This window comes from Triturus cristatus, chromosome 5_2, assembly GCF_964204655.1.
Source record: "Triturus cristatus chromosome 5_2, aTriCri1.1, whole genome shotgun sequence".
Taxonomy (NCBI): domain Eukaryota; kingdom Metazoa; phylum Chordata; class Amphibia; order Caudata; family Salamandridae; genus Triturus; species Triturus cristatus.
Genome location: NC_140588.1, coordinates 420,100,258 through 420,113,409, shown reverse-complemented (window position 1 = coordinate 420,113,409; position 13,152 = coordinate 420,100,258). Strand labels below are relative to the sequence as shown.

Genomic DNA, 13,152 nt, shown 5'->3' with positions numbered 1-13,152 from the left:
GCGAGATGATCTGTCAGTTGGATCTCAGGGTTAGGTGAATGCTATTTGCATTAGATATTTTGGAGTAATGGAAGGAGCACACTGGAAAAAATATCAACTTACAACACATTTGCAAATGGAAGATGGTCAGAAAGTAAGACATTGATGTATGCACTGTGGTCCTCTTGCAGGAAGCTACTGGTCTCTCAATGTTGGAAGTTACCAGATCATTCTGCTTAGAATCACTACCCTCTCACCTGTCCACTCAAGAAATACCACTGCTTTTCTATAAGTTCTACCCTTAAGGGTCCCTAAGAATGAATAATGCAAAGCTATTGATTTGTAGTAACTATTCTTTCCCTACGGATGGAGCCTGATGTGAAATGTGAGTTAGAAACATCAATTGGCTTGTTACCGTAAGTGCTGGATTCTTGGTTTAGTGGATGCGCAGTACGCTAATGCAGAGTAAATCAATGAATGTGAATGGAAACGAATGGAACATGCATGCTAAATGTTTCAGCTAAACATTAACAACTTCCAGAATTCTGTCATGTCATGCAAACTACTAAGATGAAGGCTCACAATGGATTAACTAAATATTTATAGCAGTTTCTACTAATAACTGCCTTGTTAATTGTCAGAGCTCTGCTAAGTAGCATGTTTGTAGGAGGCAATGCATTTTCTTGTAATTATTTCACAGTTTACATTTATTGACTTGGAGATAATGTTTGGATAATCTCCAATTGATTTGTTATGTCTGAGACAATGCAGAGTTTTTTCCGCTCTGACGTGACGACGTTCAATCGTTACCACATTTGCAGCTTACAGTAAAGCACACTTGCGTCTACCATTGGTTTCCAATAAATGTAAATCTGTCTGTACTAATCACGAGCTGTAGCAGTCAAGCAGACATGCCTACAGCCATCATGTGTTTATGTTCCACTAACGCCTCTTGCTTTGTCCTTCTTTATAGAGAGCTATTGGAAAGTTTGCTTCAGCCCTTATAGCCTTGCCAAAATCTATCCTTAAACTGCCCAAAACTATTCTACAGTATTTGATCAGAGCTGGAAAGGTATTTCCATCATTTTACTCGTATGTGTAGTGTGACCTACCCCCTTTGTAGTATTTTAGAAGGTTGGCCTCCTCCCATTGCTTTCATCCTCTGCATTTTCTCTTTATCTGAGAGAAAACATGAGTTTTATAAAAGTAAAAAAAAAAAAAACACAAAAGAAAAAAGTTGGATCTGGAAGCTGGAAGTCGAAATTGTTGTACTGCAGTTCAATCATTTCTAATAATGACTTCTCACAAGAGAACCTCTGAAAAGTGGAAATGCAGATTTTGTCTTGTGTCCCATTGACATTAATGTCTTTGTTGTGTGAAAAGGTTGATATCAAGCTGCATGTGTTCCTAGACCGTCCAGTAAAAACACTGAGATGTACTTCCGTTGCTGTGGACATGAGAGTAGTTAATGCTCCCGATGATCTCTGTGGCTAATGCGAGCTACTGGCATACCTTCAACTATGGTGGTGCCTCCCTTTTATTTGCCTCAATAGGGCGTCATGTCGGCTCTGGTGATCTCTCCTAGGAAGCTGGTCTAGTAAAATGTAACCTCTTCATGCAACACATAAACAAGTTTTCTAGCAGTTTTCTTTTCAATTTTGTATCAGATGTTGACTTCGTTCTACACATTGTGTAGAGTTTTCTGGTCTTACCTCATGGTGTCGATTCCCCCTGATACATGCAGAGTGTGCTTTAAAATACCTAGATCTTAAGCCAGTACTACACTGAAGATAAAGTCGAAGTAAGTTGTTGTTGCAAGAACATCCAACAATGTTTCAAATGATGATGTCACACATTCGCCATAATGCACTAGACAAAACAGATTTTCTATTTGGATTTGCTCTCTCAGTTTCCCTTCTCCTATTTCCTTTCACTCCCACCGGTTACTCTCCCAAAATGAAGGTTTTCCAGCAGTGACACAATATAATGATGCAGTCTACTTCTGGCAATAACACACAATATCCCGGTGCAATCTCTCTCTCACTGTTTTGCACATTAGCTTGCTGTATTCTACCACTCCTGTTCGTACAAAATCCTGTTGCACTTCACAGTGCATGGTTTCACACAATATTTTGTTGACTCTACCCCTTTGACTTTTGTGTAATATTCTGATGCACTATACCATTCACAGTTTGGCTCAATTTACTAATTCACTTCACCTTCTCAGAATTTCACACATTACACTGCCAAGGATTTTAAAAAATCCTAAATCGCCATACATTTTACAGTGTTGAATACTATCCTCATACACCCAAACTTCCATGGATTAGAACAGTCTTCAAATATACTCTCCATGTTATAGTATCACTCAATATCCTGTTGCATGTTACCATTCATGATTTGTGAATTATACTGAATTAGTCTACCTCTCATGACTAATGTACCCTAGAATCATTTTGTTTCATTTCCCCAAGTGAGCGCTTCATGGTTTCAGATTATATATTGATGGACTTAATCTCTTACAGATTTGCACAATACCCTTTTGTACTCTACCGGTAATTACTTTGCACAGTATCTTGTCACACTTTATCCCACAACATTTCACAGAATATCATTGTGTTTTGCGTCACTTTAAAATTCACAGACGCTCCTCATTCTCTCCATATCCTATTATAATAGATAATATTAAATTATAGCACTCCGTGGCCCTGTGCTACACGTGACCTTGAAATGTGCTTCTAATAGCAGTGGCTGGCACAGGTAAGCATGGTAGGGCGGGGCATGGCAGGGTGGGAAGCCGATAGATGACAGAATAGGTATTATTTATTTATTTAATTATACCTATTCCATTGTCTGTCGATTTACCGCCCTCCAACCCCACCCTGCCAAACCGCGCTTACCTATGACGGCCGCCGCTGGCTTCTACTACCCTTTCCCTACAAAGGCCATGTATTTGCATTTTTAAAAAGTGGACCTCTGAAAAAAAGTTACACGTTAACACCTAAAATCAGTATCAATTGTCTACTGAATTAATTATTGTAGCTATTAATTGCATTGACCCGCAAAAAAATGCACAACACCAAAGTTCCCTTGACAGCAAGGAGAACCCATAAAAATAAGAGTCAAAACCAAAGGTTCATGAAAGTGTGTGATTGTATTTCAAAGTTGTTGCCATGGATACACATCTTTTCCTCTCGATATGTGCATTTTTAAAACAATTCCTAAGGATGTCTTTGGCAGCCATTGTAAGTGAATGTGATCTTCAAGGAATAGTGTACTGCTAGCATAATATTAGTTTTAGGCAAGTGAAAATTAAATCAGTAGTCATTTAACCTTAGAACCGTCATTTTCTAATATAACAACAATTTTCAGCTATTTTTGTGGTACACTAAGGGGCATATTTACATACATTTCACTCAATGCAGTCCAGCAAGCAAAGTTGCTTTGCTGCGTTGTGTGAAAGAGAGGCAGTAGAAATGTCCTACTTCTATTAAGATATGGCATTTCTGCTGTCTGGAAGGCCTAGCACCGACGCAGGCACCCTTGCACCAGGTGTCTGAGTTACAGCCAGAAAGGGTACGTTCCTGCACAACAACAATCCTTAGAGGCATATTCCTCTTTTATGTGTGCTGCAGAATGCAGCATGCATAGAAAGAAGTGACAAGGAGAAATGACAATAGTTCTCCTCGTTGCATATGCTTCAGGGAGGCATCATTTTTTGATGCATTGCCAGGTTTACTGACTTTGGTAAATCTGAGAATGTGCCAAAATCCATTTGTGGATGTATGAGAACACCCATTATCCATCCATGCAACGCCTTTCCAACGCAACGTAACACAAGGTAGCGCTATGTGCTGTGTTGCATTAGTTTGCATTTACAAAACCATGCAAAGCCACAAAAAGAAGACGATTCACAAATGAAAATATGTTTGTGCAACAAATCTTTTGGTGTGTCCAAAGCACTTGATTGACGTGAGATAATAATAATACGTCAAAGTTCGCTTCTTCTTCTAAAACGAAAGAGAAGGCCCACTGTGGACACTTTGGCAAAAATGGTGCCCACTAACTAATGAACAAAATACCGCCATCCGAATCCTAACAGGAGTCTGCCAGCATTACCGAGATGCAGGTGTGTTTCTGTCTTGGTGTATTCCTTCATTGTTCATATGCATGTCTTTGTGCTTCTGTCGTTGCCTGCTATCCCTGCATGCTATTGTTATTAACTATTTTTGTCCCTCCCCAACCACTCCTTTGTCTTTAACGCTAAAATGATTTTCATTTTTGGCAAGAAATGAAAATCACACAAGACAAAAGTGCAACATCTTTTGTCCTTTATTGCTATTTAAAATGAATCAATGTATTTCATTTGTCTGTAAACATAGCTAAGAAATATAGGAATTACTGTTGTTTCACTCAGGAAAGCTTTCACCCAGATTTGGAGAGCTGCTCCTTAACTGTAGTTGGGAAGGACAGTTGCCAACTGTGGTGGGCAAAAGTAACCACCGACAAAGTAGCACCCATCTGGACAGTTGAGCTGTCCAGGTCTGTGTCGGCCATTTTGGGAGAGGCAGAATGTTTATTATTGATGTCCGCTGAAGTAGATATAGGAATGTGTTGACTCCGTAGTATCATGCTTTTTTAGTTCACATGATTCGAAGCAGCTTTTTGCTTTGTTTAAGAACAAGGTGGGATTTTGTATTCCGATTTTTCCAAATGCTTTCTCAAGTTCAATGAAATAGTGCAAGTACAAATAGCACTTGCCAGTGGGTGAGGGAATAGTTTAGTATAAATTGTATTTATATAGCGCTTACTACCCATTACAAGGTGCTTTTTTAACGTTTGCTCAACTTTACAGATGGGATTTTTTAAAATCTTGTTCACTTTACTGTTTGAGATTCATTTTCAGTCATTCCAAATGCATGTAATACAAAAGGCAAAAATTAAAGAGTTTGCTTCCTTCAGTTTGTTTATCAGGCGTGGATAACAGATCCCAAGACTGCTCTCAGACAAAGAAACAAAGAGACAAGCGCATCCAGTAATCAAGAGAAAGATAGAGAAAATGGACGGAAGGGGCCAGGTGAAGGTACGTAGTAATTTTGCTTATGAATCAACCTGTTAAGAAACAAATCTGTACCGTAACGATTTTTAGTGTGAATTTGTTCATTTCTATTAAAAGAGCGTCCAAATGGAGTGTCTGTGTTTGTATGCAAACACATGGAAAACATATTCAAATCAAATCAATAGACTTTATTGGGTTTCAGCATTTAAACCCATAAAAGTTATCAATACATAAAAGAATTCATAAAATAGTAACACATTTCATCATACAATTAGCTAGATTCCACAAGGGTCTATAATAATTCAAAGCCAGAGGTATAAAGTTAAATACATAATCTCTTAACCCTCGAATAAAAATTAGGACATTTAAAAAGGATGGGTCCCAGGGTCTTGTCCAATGTATATAGATTACTGGAGTAAAAGTAAACCCTGACCAATACTAACACTTAGTCAAGGCAGGCCCTGGCCTTCCCCGCAGATTTTAGGGAACTAAGAACACTGGGAATACATTCTTCATGCAACAATTGTAAATAGATATGAGCTGGACGGGTCTGCTTAAAATTCACCCTTTTTAAAATAGAGACAATAAAGGTTTTCCGTGGGACCTCATAAAATGTACAAAATAATATGAAGTGTAGCAGATCCTGTGGAGACGCATTGTCGCAGCCGCAGGGTGCTAGCAACTGTCCTCTCCTACTCCCCCTCCGTACGGCCAACAAAAAGTGAATAAAGTCCAGGCGAAACCTGGTCAATAAAAAGCTTTCATAAGTACTAAAAGACACCAGGAGAAATGGCTCTGGTGGTGGTGTCGTTTTCAACATTAAAAATTTACAGACACTGGGTTTTCTCAGTTCCAGCTCTTACCGCTCTAGTTTCCTTAAACTGCTACAAGACTCCCTTATCATCCCCGCATCCTTTTTAGTTACCGATTCGGGATTAATGTACAGCTCAGCCCTTCCTAATCTTTCAAAGCTGCTCTTAATTTATCTGAGCCAAGCTATGTGAAGGGTATGGTCAAGGGTCATACACTCTTTCAATATCAGTTGAACCTTTTCTCCATCTTGTGCATTGCTGGACAGCTTTTTATTAGTATTGGTATACTTCTGGGCATACTATTTTAAATCGCACTGTATGAAATCGCTCTGCTGCTTTTGTTAATTATCTGGCGTTTGTTGTGACAGCAAGCAGGGGCACAGTTTAGGCTTACCTGCACTATAATTTGTGTCCTCACTCGCATTTTTGCGGGATTTAGTTAGTGGGGTTGTGGTGCTCCGTCCGCCATCTTGGGTGGGTGCTGACGCTTGGGCCACTCGTAAGCGCCATCTTGGTCGGGGCTAGAGGCTCTAGCAGCCGGAAGCCCGCGCATTGGAGAGCTTACTTAAGCTGCTCTCTGAAAGCGCTTTGCAGACCTTTTCTCCATCGTGTGCATTGCTGGACAGCTTTTTATTAGTATTGGTATACTTCTGGGCATACTATTTTAAATCGCGCTGTATGAAATCGCGCTGCTGCTTTTGTTAATTATCTGGCGTTTGTTGAGACAGCAAGCAGGGGCACAGTTTAGGCTTACCTGCACTATAATTTGTGTCCTCACTCGCATTTTTGCGGGATTTAGTTAGTGGGGTTGTGGTGCTCCGTCCGCCATCTTGGGTGGGTGCTGACGCTTGGGCCACTCGTATGCGCCATCTTGGTCGGGGCTAGAGGCTCTAGCAGCCGGAAGCCCGCGCATTGGAGAGCTTACTTAAGCTGCTCTCTGAAAGCGCTTTGCAGACCTTTTCTCCATCGTGTGCATTGCTGGACAACTTTTTATTAGTATTGGTATACTTCTGGGCATACTATTTTAAATCGCGCTGTATGAAATCGCGCTGCTGCTTTTGTTAATTATCTGGCGTTTGTTGAGACAGCAAGCAGGGGCACAGTTTAGGCTTACTTGCACTATAATTTGTGTCCTCACTCGCATTTTTACGGGATTTAGTTAGTGGGGTTGTGGTGCTCCGTCCGCCATCTTGGGTGGGTGCTGACGCTTGGGCCACTCGTAAGTGCCATCTTGGTCGGGGCTAGAGGCTCTAGCAGCCGGAAGCCCGCGCATTGGAGAGCTTACTTAAGCTGCTCTCTGAAAGCGCTTTGCAGACCTTTTCTCCATCGTGTGCATTGCTGGACAGCTTTTTATTAGTATTGGTATACTTCTGGGCATACTATTTTAAATCGTGCTGTATGAAATCGCGCTGCTGCTTTTGTTAATTATCTGGCGTTTGTTGAGACAGCAAGCAGGGGCACAGTTTAGGCTTACCTGCACTATAATTTGTGTCCTCACTCGCATTTTTGTGGGACTTAGTTAGTGGGGTTGTGGTGCTCCGTCCGCCATCTTGGGTGGGTGCTGACGCTTGGGCCACTCGTAAGCGCCATCTTGGTCGGGGCTAGAGGCTCTAGCAGCCGGAAGCCCGCGCGGCGTTATATTATAAATAGGCATGTATGGACAGGCGCGCAGCGGATGCGCGCAGCGGACGCGCCGTAGACGCGCCGGAGGTGCGCCAGAGGTAAGCCTGTTTGCGCCCGTTCGCGTCCCGGGTGCTCCCGGTGCGAGAGCGGGTGCCCGCGTGGCCACTAACCTTGTAGACAACTGCGAGGACCGCAATAACTTAGTGTTCCGTACGGGGGACGATGCCCAATTTCGGCTATATTCATCATCTGACAGGACTCTCTCCTGTGGTTTACTGAATGCTCGTTCCTTCGTGAAGCATCATACTGAGATAGCTCTTTTAATAGAATCCTCTCACCTGGATATACTATTTGTAACTGAAACATGGACCACGACGGACTGTGGGCCGGAACTCGGTTGGGCTTGCCCACCGGGCTACCTTATAAGACACATGCCTCGAGTTTCTGGTAGGGGAGGTGGAGTAGGTTACATTTTTAAAGATTCAATCTCCCTTGTGGAACTGGCAGTAAAAGAAGTGCCAGGGTTTGAGCTCATGGGCTTTTCGATCATGGCCCAGGGCGGCACCTTGATTGTAGGGCTGCTATGTTATAGACCTCCCTCCTCGACCGTAACTTCCCTTCAGGCACTGGTTGATCTGATCTACGACCTTTCAAACTCCCATGCTAAATTTTTAATATTGGGAGACTTTAACCTCTGGCCCGGTGGCCCTCAAGATCTGGCCTATAGAGAGCTTTGTCAAGCGTGTATTAACATTCAACTTATACAGATGGTCTTAGTACCCACTCATGTTAAGGGGCACACGCTAGACTTGGTATTTGCCGAGAGGGAATTGGTCGTAGTGAAAGAGGTCTTAGAGCAGTGTTGGACAGATCATTCATTGATTAATTTGTCTATTGTTTTGCCTGCTCCGTTAAAATCAACTAACTCAAGTGGCTTTAAACTTAATCGCCAATGGGCCCGTCTTCTTAGAGAGCCGATTCGCCCCACTTTACTGCCTAGGGGTTTTTTGGTGGAGGATAGTGTGGATAAGAGCTATGCTGCCCTCTGTCAGCAAATTCTGACATCTCTAGAGGAGCTAGCCCCTCTGCGGAGGGTGAGGGATAGACCTAGAGGAGCTAATGCCTGGTTTAATGATGATCTCAGACAGCATAAGATCCGCTGTAAACAGGCTGAGCGTACTTGGAGGAGAGGATACAAGGAGTTGGATAGGGTAGCATATAAAGTGGCCCTGCAGGTATATAAGACCCAGCTAAGAAGTGCTAAAGCAAAGTTCTTAGAAGATACCTTGAGGAAGGCCACTAATAAATCGCAGACCCTATTCAAGATGGTTAAAAACTTATCCAATCCATCCTGTACAGTCCCAGCTATCCCGACCTCTCAAGATCTGTGTGATTCTCTGGCCCTTGCATTTGAGGAGAAAATTAGGACCATTCTGAGTGGACTTTCAGTGCCTGGGCAGCTGGCATCATCACTACCTCTCCCCCTGGAATCCTTTTGCTACTCGGCGCCAGTATGGGACAACAACAAGGTAGATTCTTTTCACTTGTCTTGTTTTCCCATCTTTTCGTTAGAGGAATTCGGTGTTTTGGCCAACGGAGTATCCTCAGGTTCACCACTTGATCCGATGCCTCATAAGATCTGGAAGGCATTTCAAGATGAGTTGTTTCCTCCACTCTACTCTATCTGCTGTCAGTCATTGATGACAGCGACTGTTCCAGACAGTTGAAAGTTGGCAATAGTAACTCCACTATTAAATGCTTCTTTAGATCCTTCATGCTCGGCCAACTATAGACCCATCTCGCTTTTACCATTTGTGATAAAAATCCTTGAGAGATGGGTCACGAGAGCCTTGTCTAACTTTCTGGAAATAAATTCCTGTCTGGATGCAGCCCAATTTGGCTTTAGACCGGCCCACGGCACTGAAACCGCATTGGTCACCGTGTTAGACGATCTACGAACGCGGGTCGACAGGGGCAGGTCAGCTTTTTTAGTGCTGCTCGACATGTCGGCCGCGTTCGACACGGTTGATCATGCGGTTCTCTTGGATCGTCTTCAACGCGTGGGAGTAACCGGTCTAGCCTTAAGTTGGTTAACGTCCTATCTCAGTAACAGACAGCAAGCTGTAGCTTTACCTCCATTTCGATCAGCCACTCGACAGGTGAATCAGGGTGTCCCTCAAGGGTCGGCGGATAGTCCGATCCTGTTTAATCTTTATCTCCGACCGCTCATAGAACTAATCAAGTCATTCGGCATATCGGTTATCAACTATGCCAATGACACACAATTGATTTTTTCATTTGAGGGCAGTGAGTCGGTCTCGAAGGACACCTTTCACCGCTGTATGTCGGCAACAGCAGAGTGGTTGCGAGCTAACTCGCTTCAATTCAATGGGTCAAAAACGGAGGTTCTCCACTGCTCTCCTGATCGTGTTCCTCGCGCTTTACCTGATGACTTTTGGCCAACTTCAATTCCGGGCTCTGTGGAAGCCGCTACATCGGCTCGGAACTTAGGAGTGATGTTTGAACCTGGTCTACAGCTGGATGTATCAGTCAATAAGACTGCAGCGACTTGTATGGACCTGCTTCGTGCCCTGCGCAAAATTTTACCAATACTCCCCCAGGGTGCTAGAGCAGAGGTAGTGCGCAGTACCATTCTCAGTAGGTTAGACTACTGCAACGCGCTACTTCTGGGAGCTCCTAAAACTTTGATCCTTAAGTTGCAGAGGATCCAGAACATGGCTGCGAAACTGGCTCTGTCGCGACCACGCTCCGCTTCTTCTTCTGCAGCCTTAGCTGATCTACACTGGTTGCCGATACAGCAGAGGATCGCTTTCAAGGCGTTATGCCTTGTATTTAGAGCGCTGCATGGACTTGGACCAATCCCACTTCAGAATCTTTTCTCATGGTATCAAACTGCCCGACCTTTGAGATCTTCATCGGCGTTCCTGGTGAGGACACCCAGGATTATTAGAGCAAGGATGGGTGGCCGCGCTTTTAGTTATACGGCCGCCACAGTATGGAACTCCCTGCCTTTGACACTGAGGAGTAGTCAAGATCTGCTCTCCTTCAAAAGGGATCTTAAGACCTACCTGTTCCCAAGAGTAATGTAAATACTCCTTCCGATGGTTTGATAGGGTCTCAGCGCCAGGATACCCTTTGGGTGACAGCTGCGCTTAACAAGAAATAAATACATACATACATCAGTTGACTCAATTAGGATCCTTCATTAAACCAAATTTTCATCCAGAAAGTTAGAGGGCGGAGGGCCAATATATCACTTAGGTAGAGCACCCCCAATTCTTCATGTACCACTATATTAGATGTACCACGAGGGACGCCTAATAAGCGCTTCAGGAACGCATTCTCAACTACTTGTAGGTGGTCTATGGTACCATGCCCCCATATTTCGCTACTGTAAGGGTCCGTCGTGACACTCTTGGCCTGGTAGATCTAGAAGCGCCACGATCGGTCTCCTACCTAGTTTCAAGGCAAAATTAAAAATAGCCACATGATTCACCCACACCAGGTCTCCCTTCTTTCTCTGTTTTACAGGGCCCCCTTTCATCTGCTCATTCATTATGACCCCCAGACACGAGAAAACATCGGTACGCGGAACCTGAGCAGAACCTACCCTAAATTGAAAATACTTTTTTGGGTGAAGACCCACCTGCATAACATATGATTTAGAGTATTTTATAGATAGGTCCTGATCCAACATAAAGGCGGAGAAAGCATCAAGGAGATTTTTTAGCCCCCTGGCGGTCCTAGATATAAGAACTGCGTCATCTGTATATAATAGTACTGGCAGACTTCGACGACCTACCTGCGGATAATCTACCCCTGTCTTCAATTGGGCTTTATCCAGATCATTGATGTATAGGTTAAACAAGAAGGGGGCTATGATACACTTCTAACGTACTCCTCTCCTTATGTCGAAGTTACGTGAGACTCTTAAATTCTGCGAGAATCTAACATGGGCCTTAGTTGCACAGTGAAGATCTTCTAAAAAGTAAACAATACTGCCATCTACCCCAATATCTAACATGGACTGCCAAAGTGTAACCCTATTCACGCGATCAAACACAGAAGACAGATCCAGAATGCTAAATAGATAGTGCCAGGACGGGCGACTGTGTATTTATTAAGGATCATGGTTAGATTAAGGCACTGGGTCACGGTAGACCGCCCTGGGCGGAACCCGTACTGGACGTCTGATTGGTTGGTGTGTTCTGCCGCCTAACTGGTCAGCCTATCTAAGAGTACTCAACCCACCACTTTAAGCACCAAGTCGAACAACGAAATCGGTTTTCTTGCAGCCTGAGAGCAGGAGGAATCAACCTATCTAGTGGTCTGAATAACTGTTTGTCGGGCCGGGATACTTAAAAAATCAACTACTTTAACAGAAATGGTTTTAAAACCACTGATAACCTCCCCCGTGGGTGTAAACGGTGAGGTACACATGGCCAACTCCCTTGCACATGAACCTATTACTGACTCGTGAAGTGCATCTGGAGCTATCTGGATCCACTTTAACCGTCTTTTGCCATCTGTTGGTCTCACTGTCCCACTCCGACCGGCCCCTCCTTTGGGCAACAGTAGGGGTCCACGCAGATCAACGCACAAAGGGTTGTGGTCACTATGGCCGCTAGCTTGTATGGTGAATCCTGCACATAAAACTTGTAAAGTCGATGAAATTAATATAAAATCAATGAATGAGCCACCACCTCTCCCTTTAAAAGATGGGACAGCGGCCTTGCTAAAGGGGCCACACAGAGACATAAGAGACAGTAAATAAAAATTCATGGAGTAGATCGTTCAGCATATCCCCCTGTAAAGAATATTCAAAGTGAATTCCTCTCACCCATGGACAACCCAGATCGGCCAATCTTAAGACCCTGGGGTCTCCACATGGACGGATGTTAAAATGCCCAGCAATCTTAAGGTTTTGGAGAACAGCATCACAATGTTGCCTTATCAAAGATCCTAACATACTGATGTTACACCCACCCTTGGAGCATGTTGCTGAATTATAAAAATGAATGAGACCCAATTTGTTAGACCCCTTACTTAATACCAAAGACTGTATACATGAACTCAATATTGGCAAGACCAATATCTTGAATTCTACTGCCAGAGAGATATAAATTGAAAGACCACCCTTTGGTCTGCCAGCAGGAGAAGGGGAGGCTGGGGCGAAAAAAGACTTATATCCTTCTAAAAACAAACTACAATCCATCAGCTATGTTTCCTGCAAACATATCACACTGAATTTTTTCACATATGCGATCCACGATGGGTCAGAAAACATATTGGCTAATCCTGCGATGTTCCAGGATATAATGTTTTTATCACATTCACCCAAAGACCCATAACGTTGTGCTACAAAATCCTGCTGCTCATTAGATTTCTCTGAATCCTTAAAAGTGGGTCCACTTAGTCAATCGCAAGCGTCCATGGCAGCCAGGGAGTAAAACGGTTTGACAACTCCATAAAGGGCGAACCAGGATCTTGTCGACTTTGGGGCATTTGATTCAGGTGAGTTGATTTAGGAGGCAGATTTAAATAAACATTCCTGATAGGAAAATTTGATGACATCAATCCATTACATGGGACACTATTGACGTTATTACTATAATTGCGCCCGATTACTCTGGTTTATAATAAAAAATAAGAGGTAAG

General features: G+C 43.3%; 1 protein-coding gene across 3 annotated transcripts in view; it reads left to right on the top strand.

Moving 5' to 3' along the window:
- The window catches only part of PIEZO2 (piezo type mechanosensitive ion channel component 2), a 1,161,909-nt gene that overhangs the window by 918,219 nt on the left and 230,538 nt on the right, over positions 1-13,152 (top strand). For all 3 annotated transcript variants that reach the window (XM_085607342.1, XM_085607341.1, XM_085607340.1), the window contains 2 exons: positions 953-1,051; positions 4,942-5,062. In XM_085607342.1, coding sequence (XP_085463468.1) covers positions 953-1,051; positions 4,942-5,062 — 220 coding nt within the window. The remainder of the gene's footprint in view (positions 1-952; positions 1,052-4,941; positions 5,063-13,152) is intronic.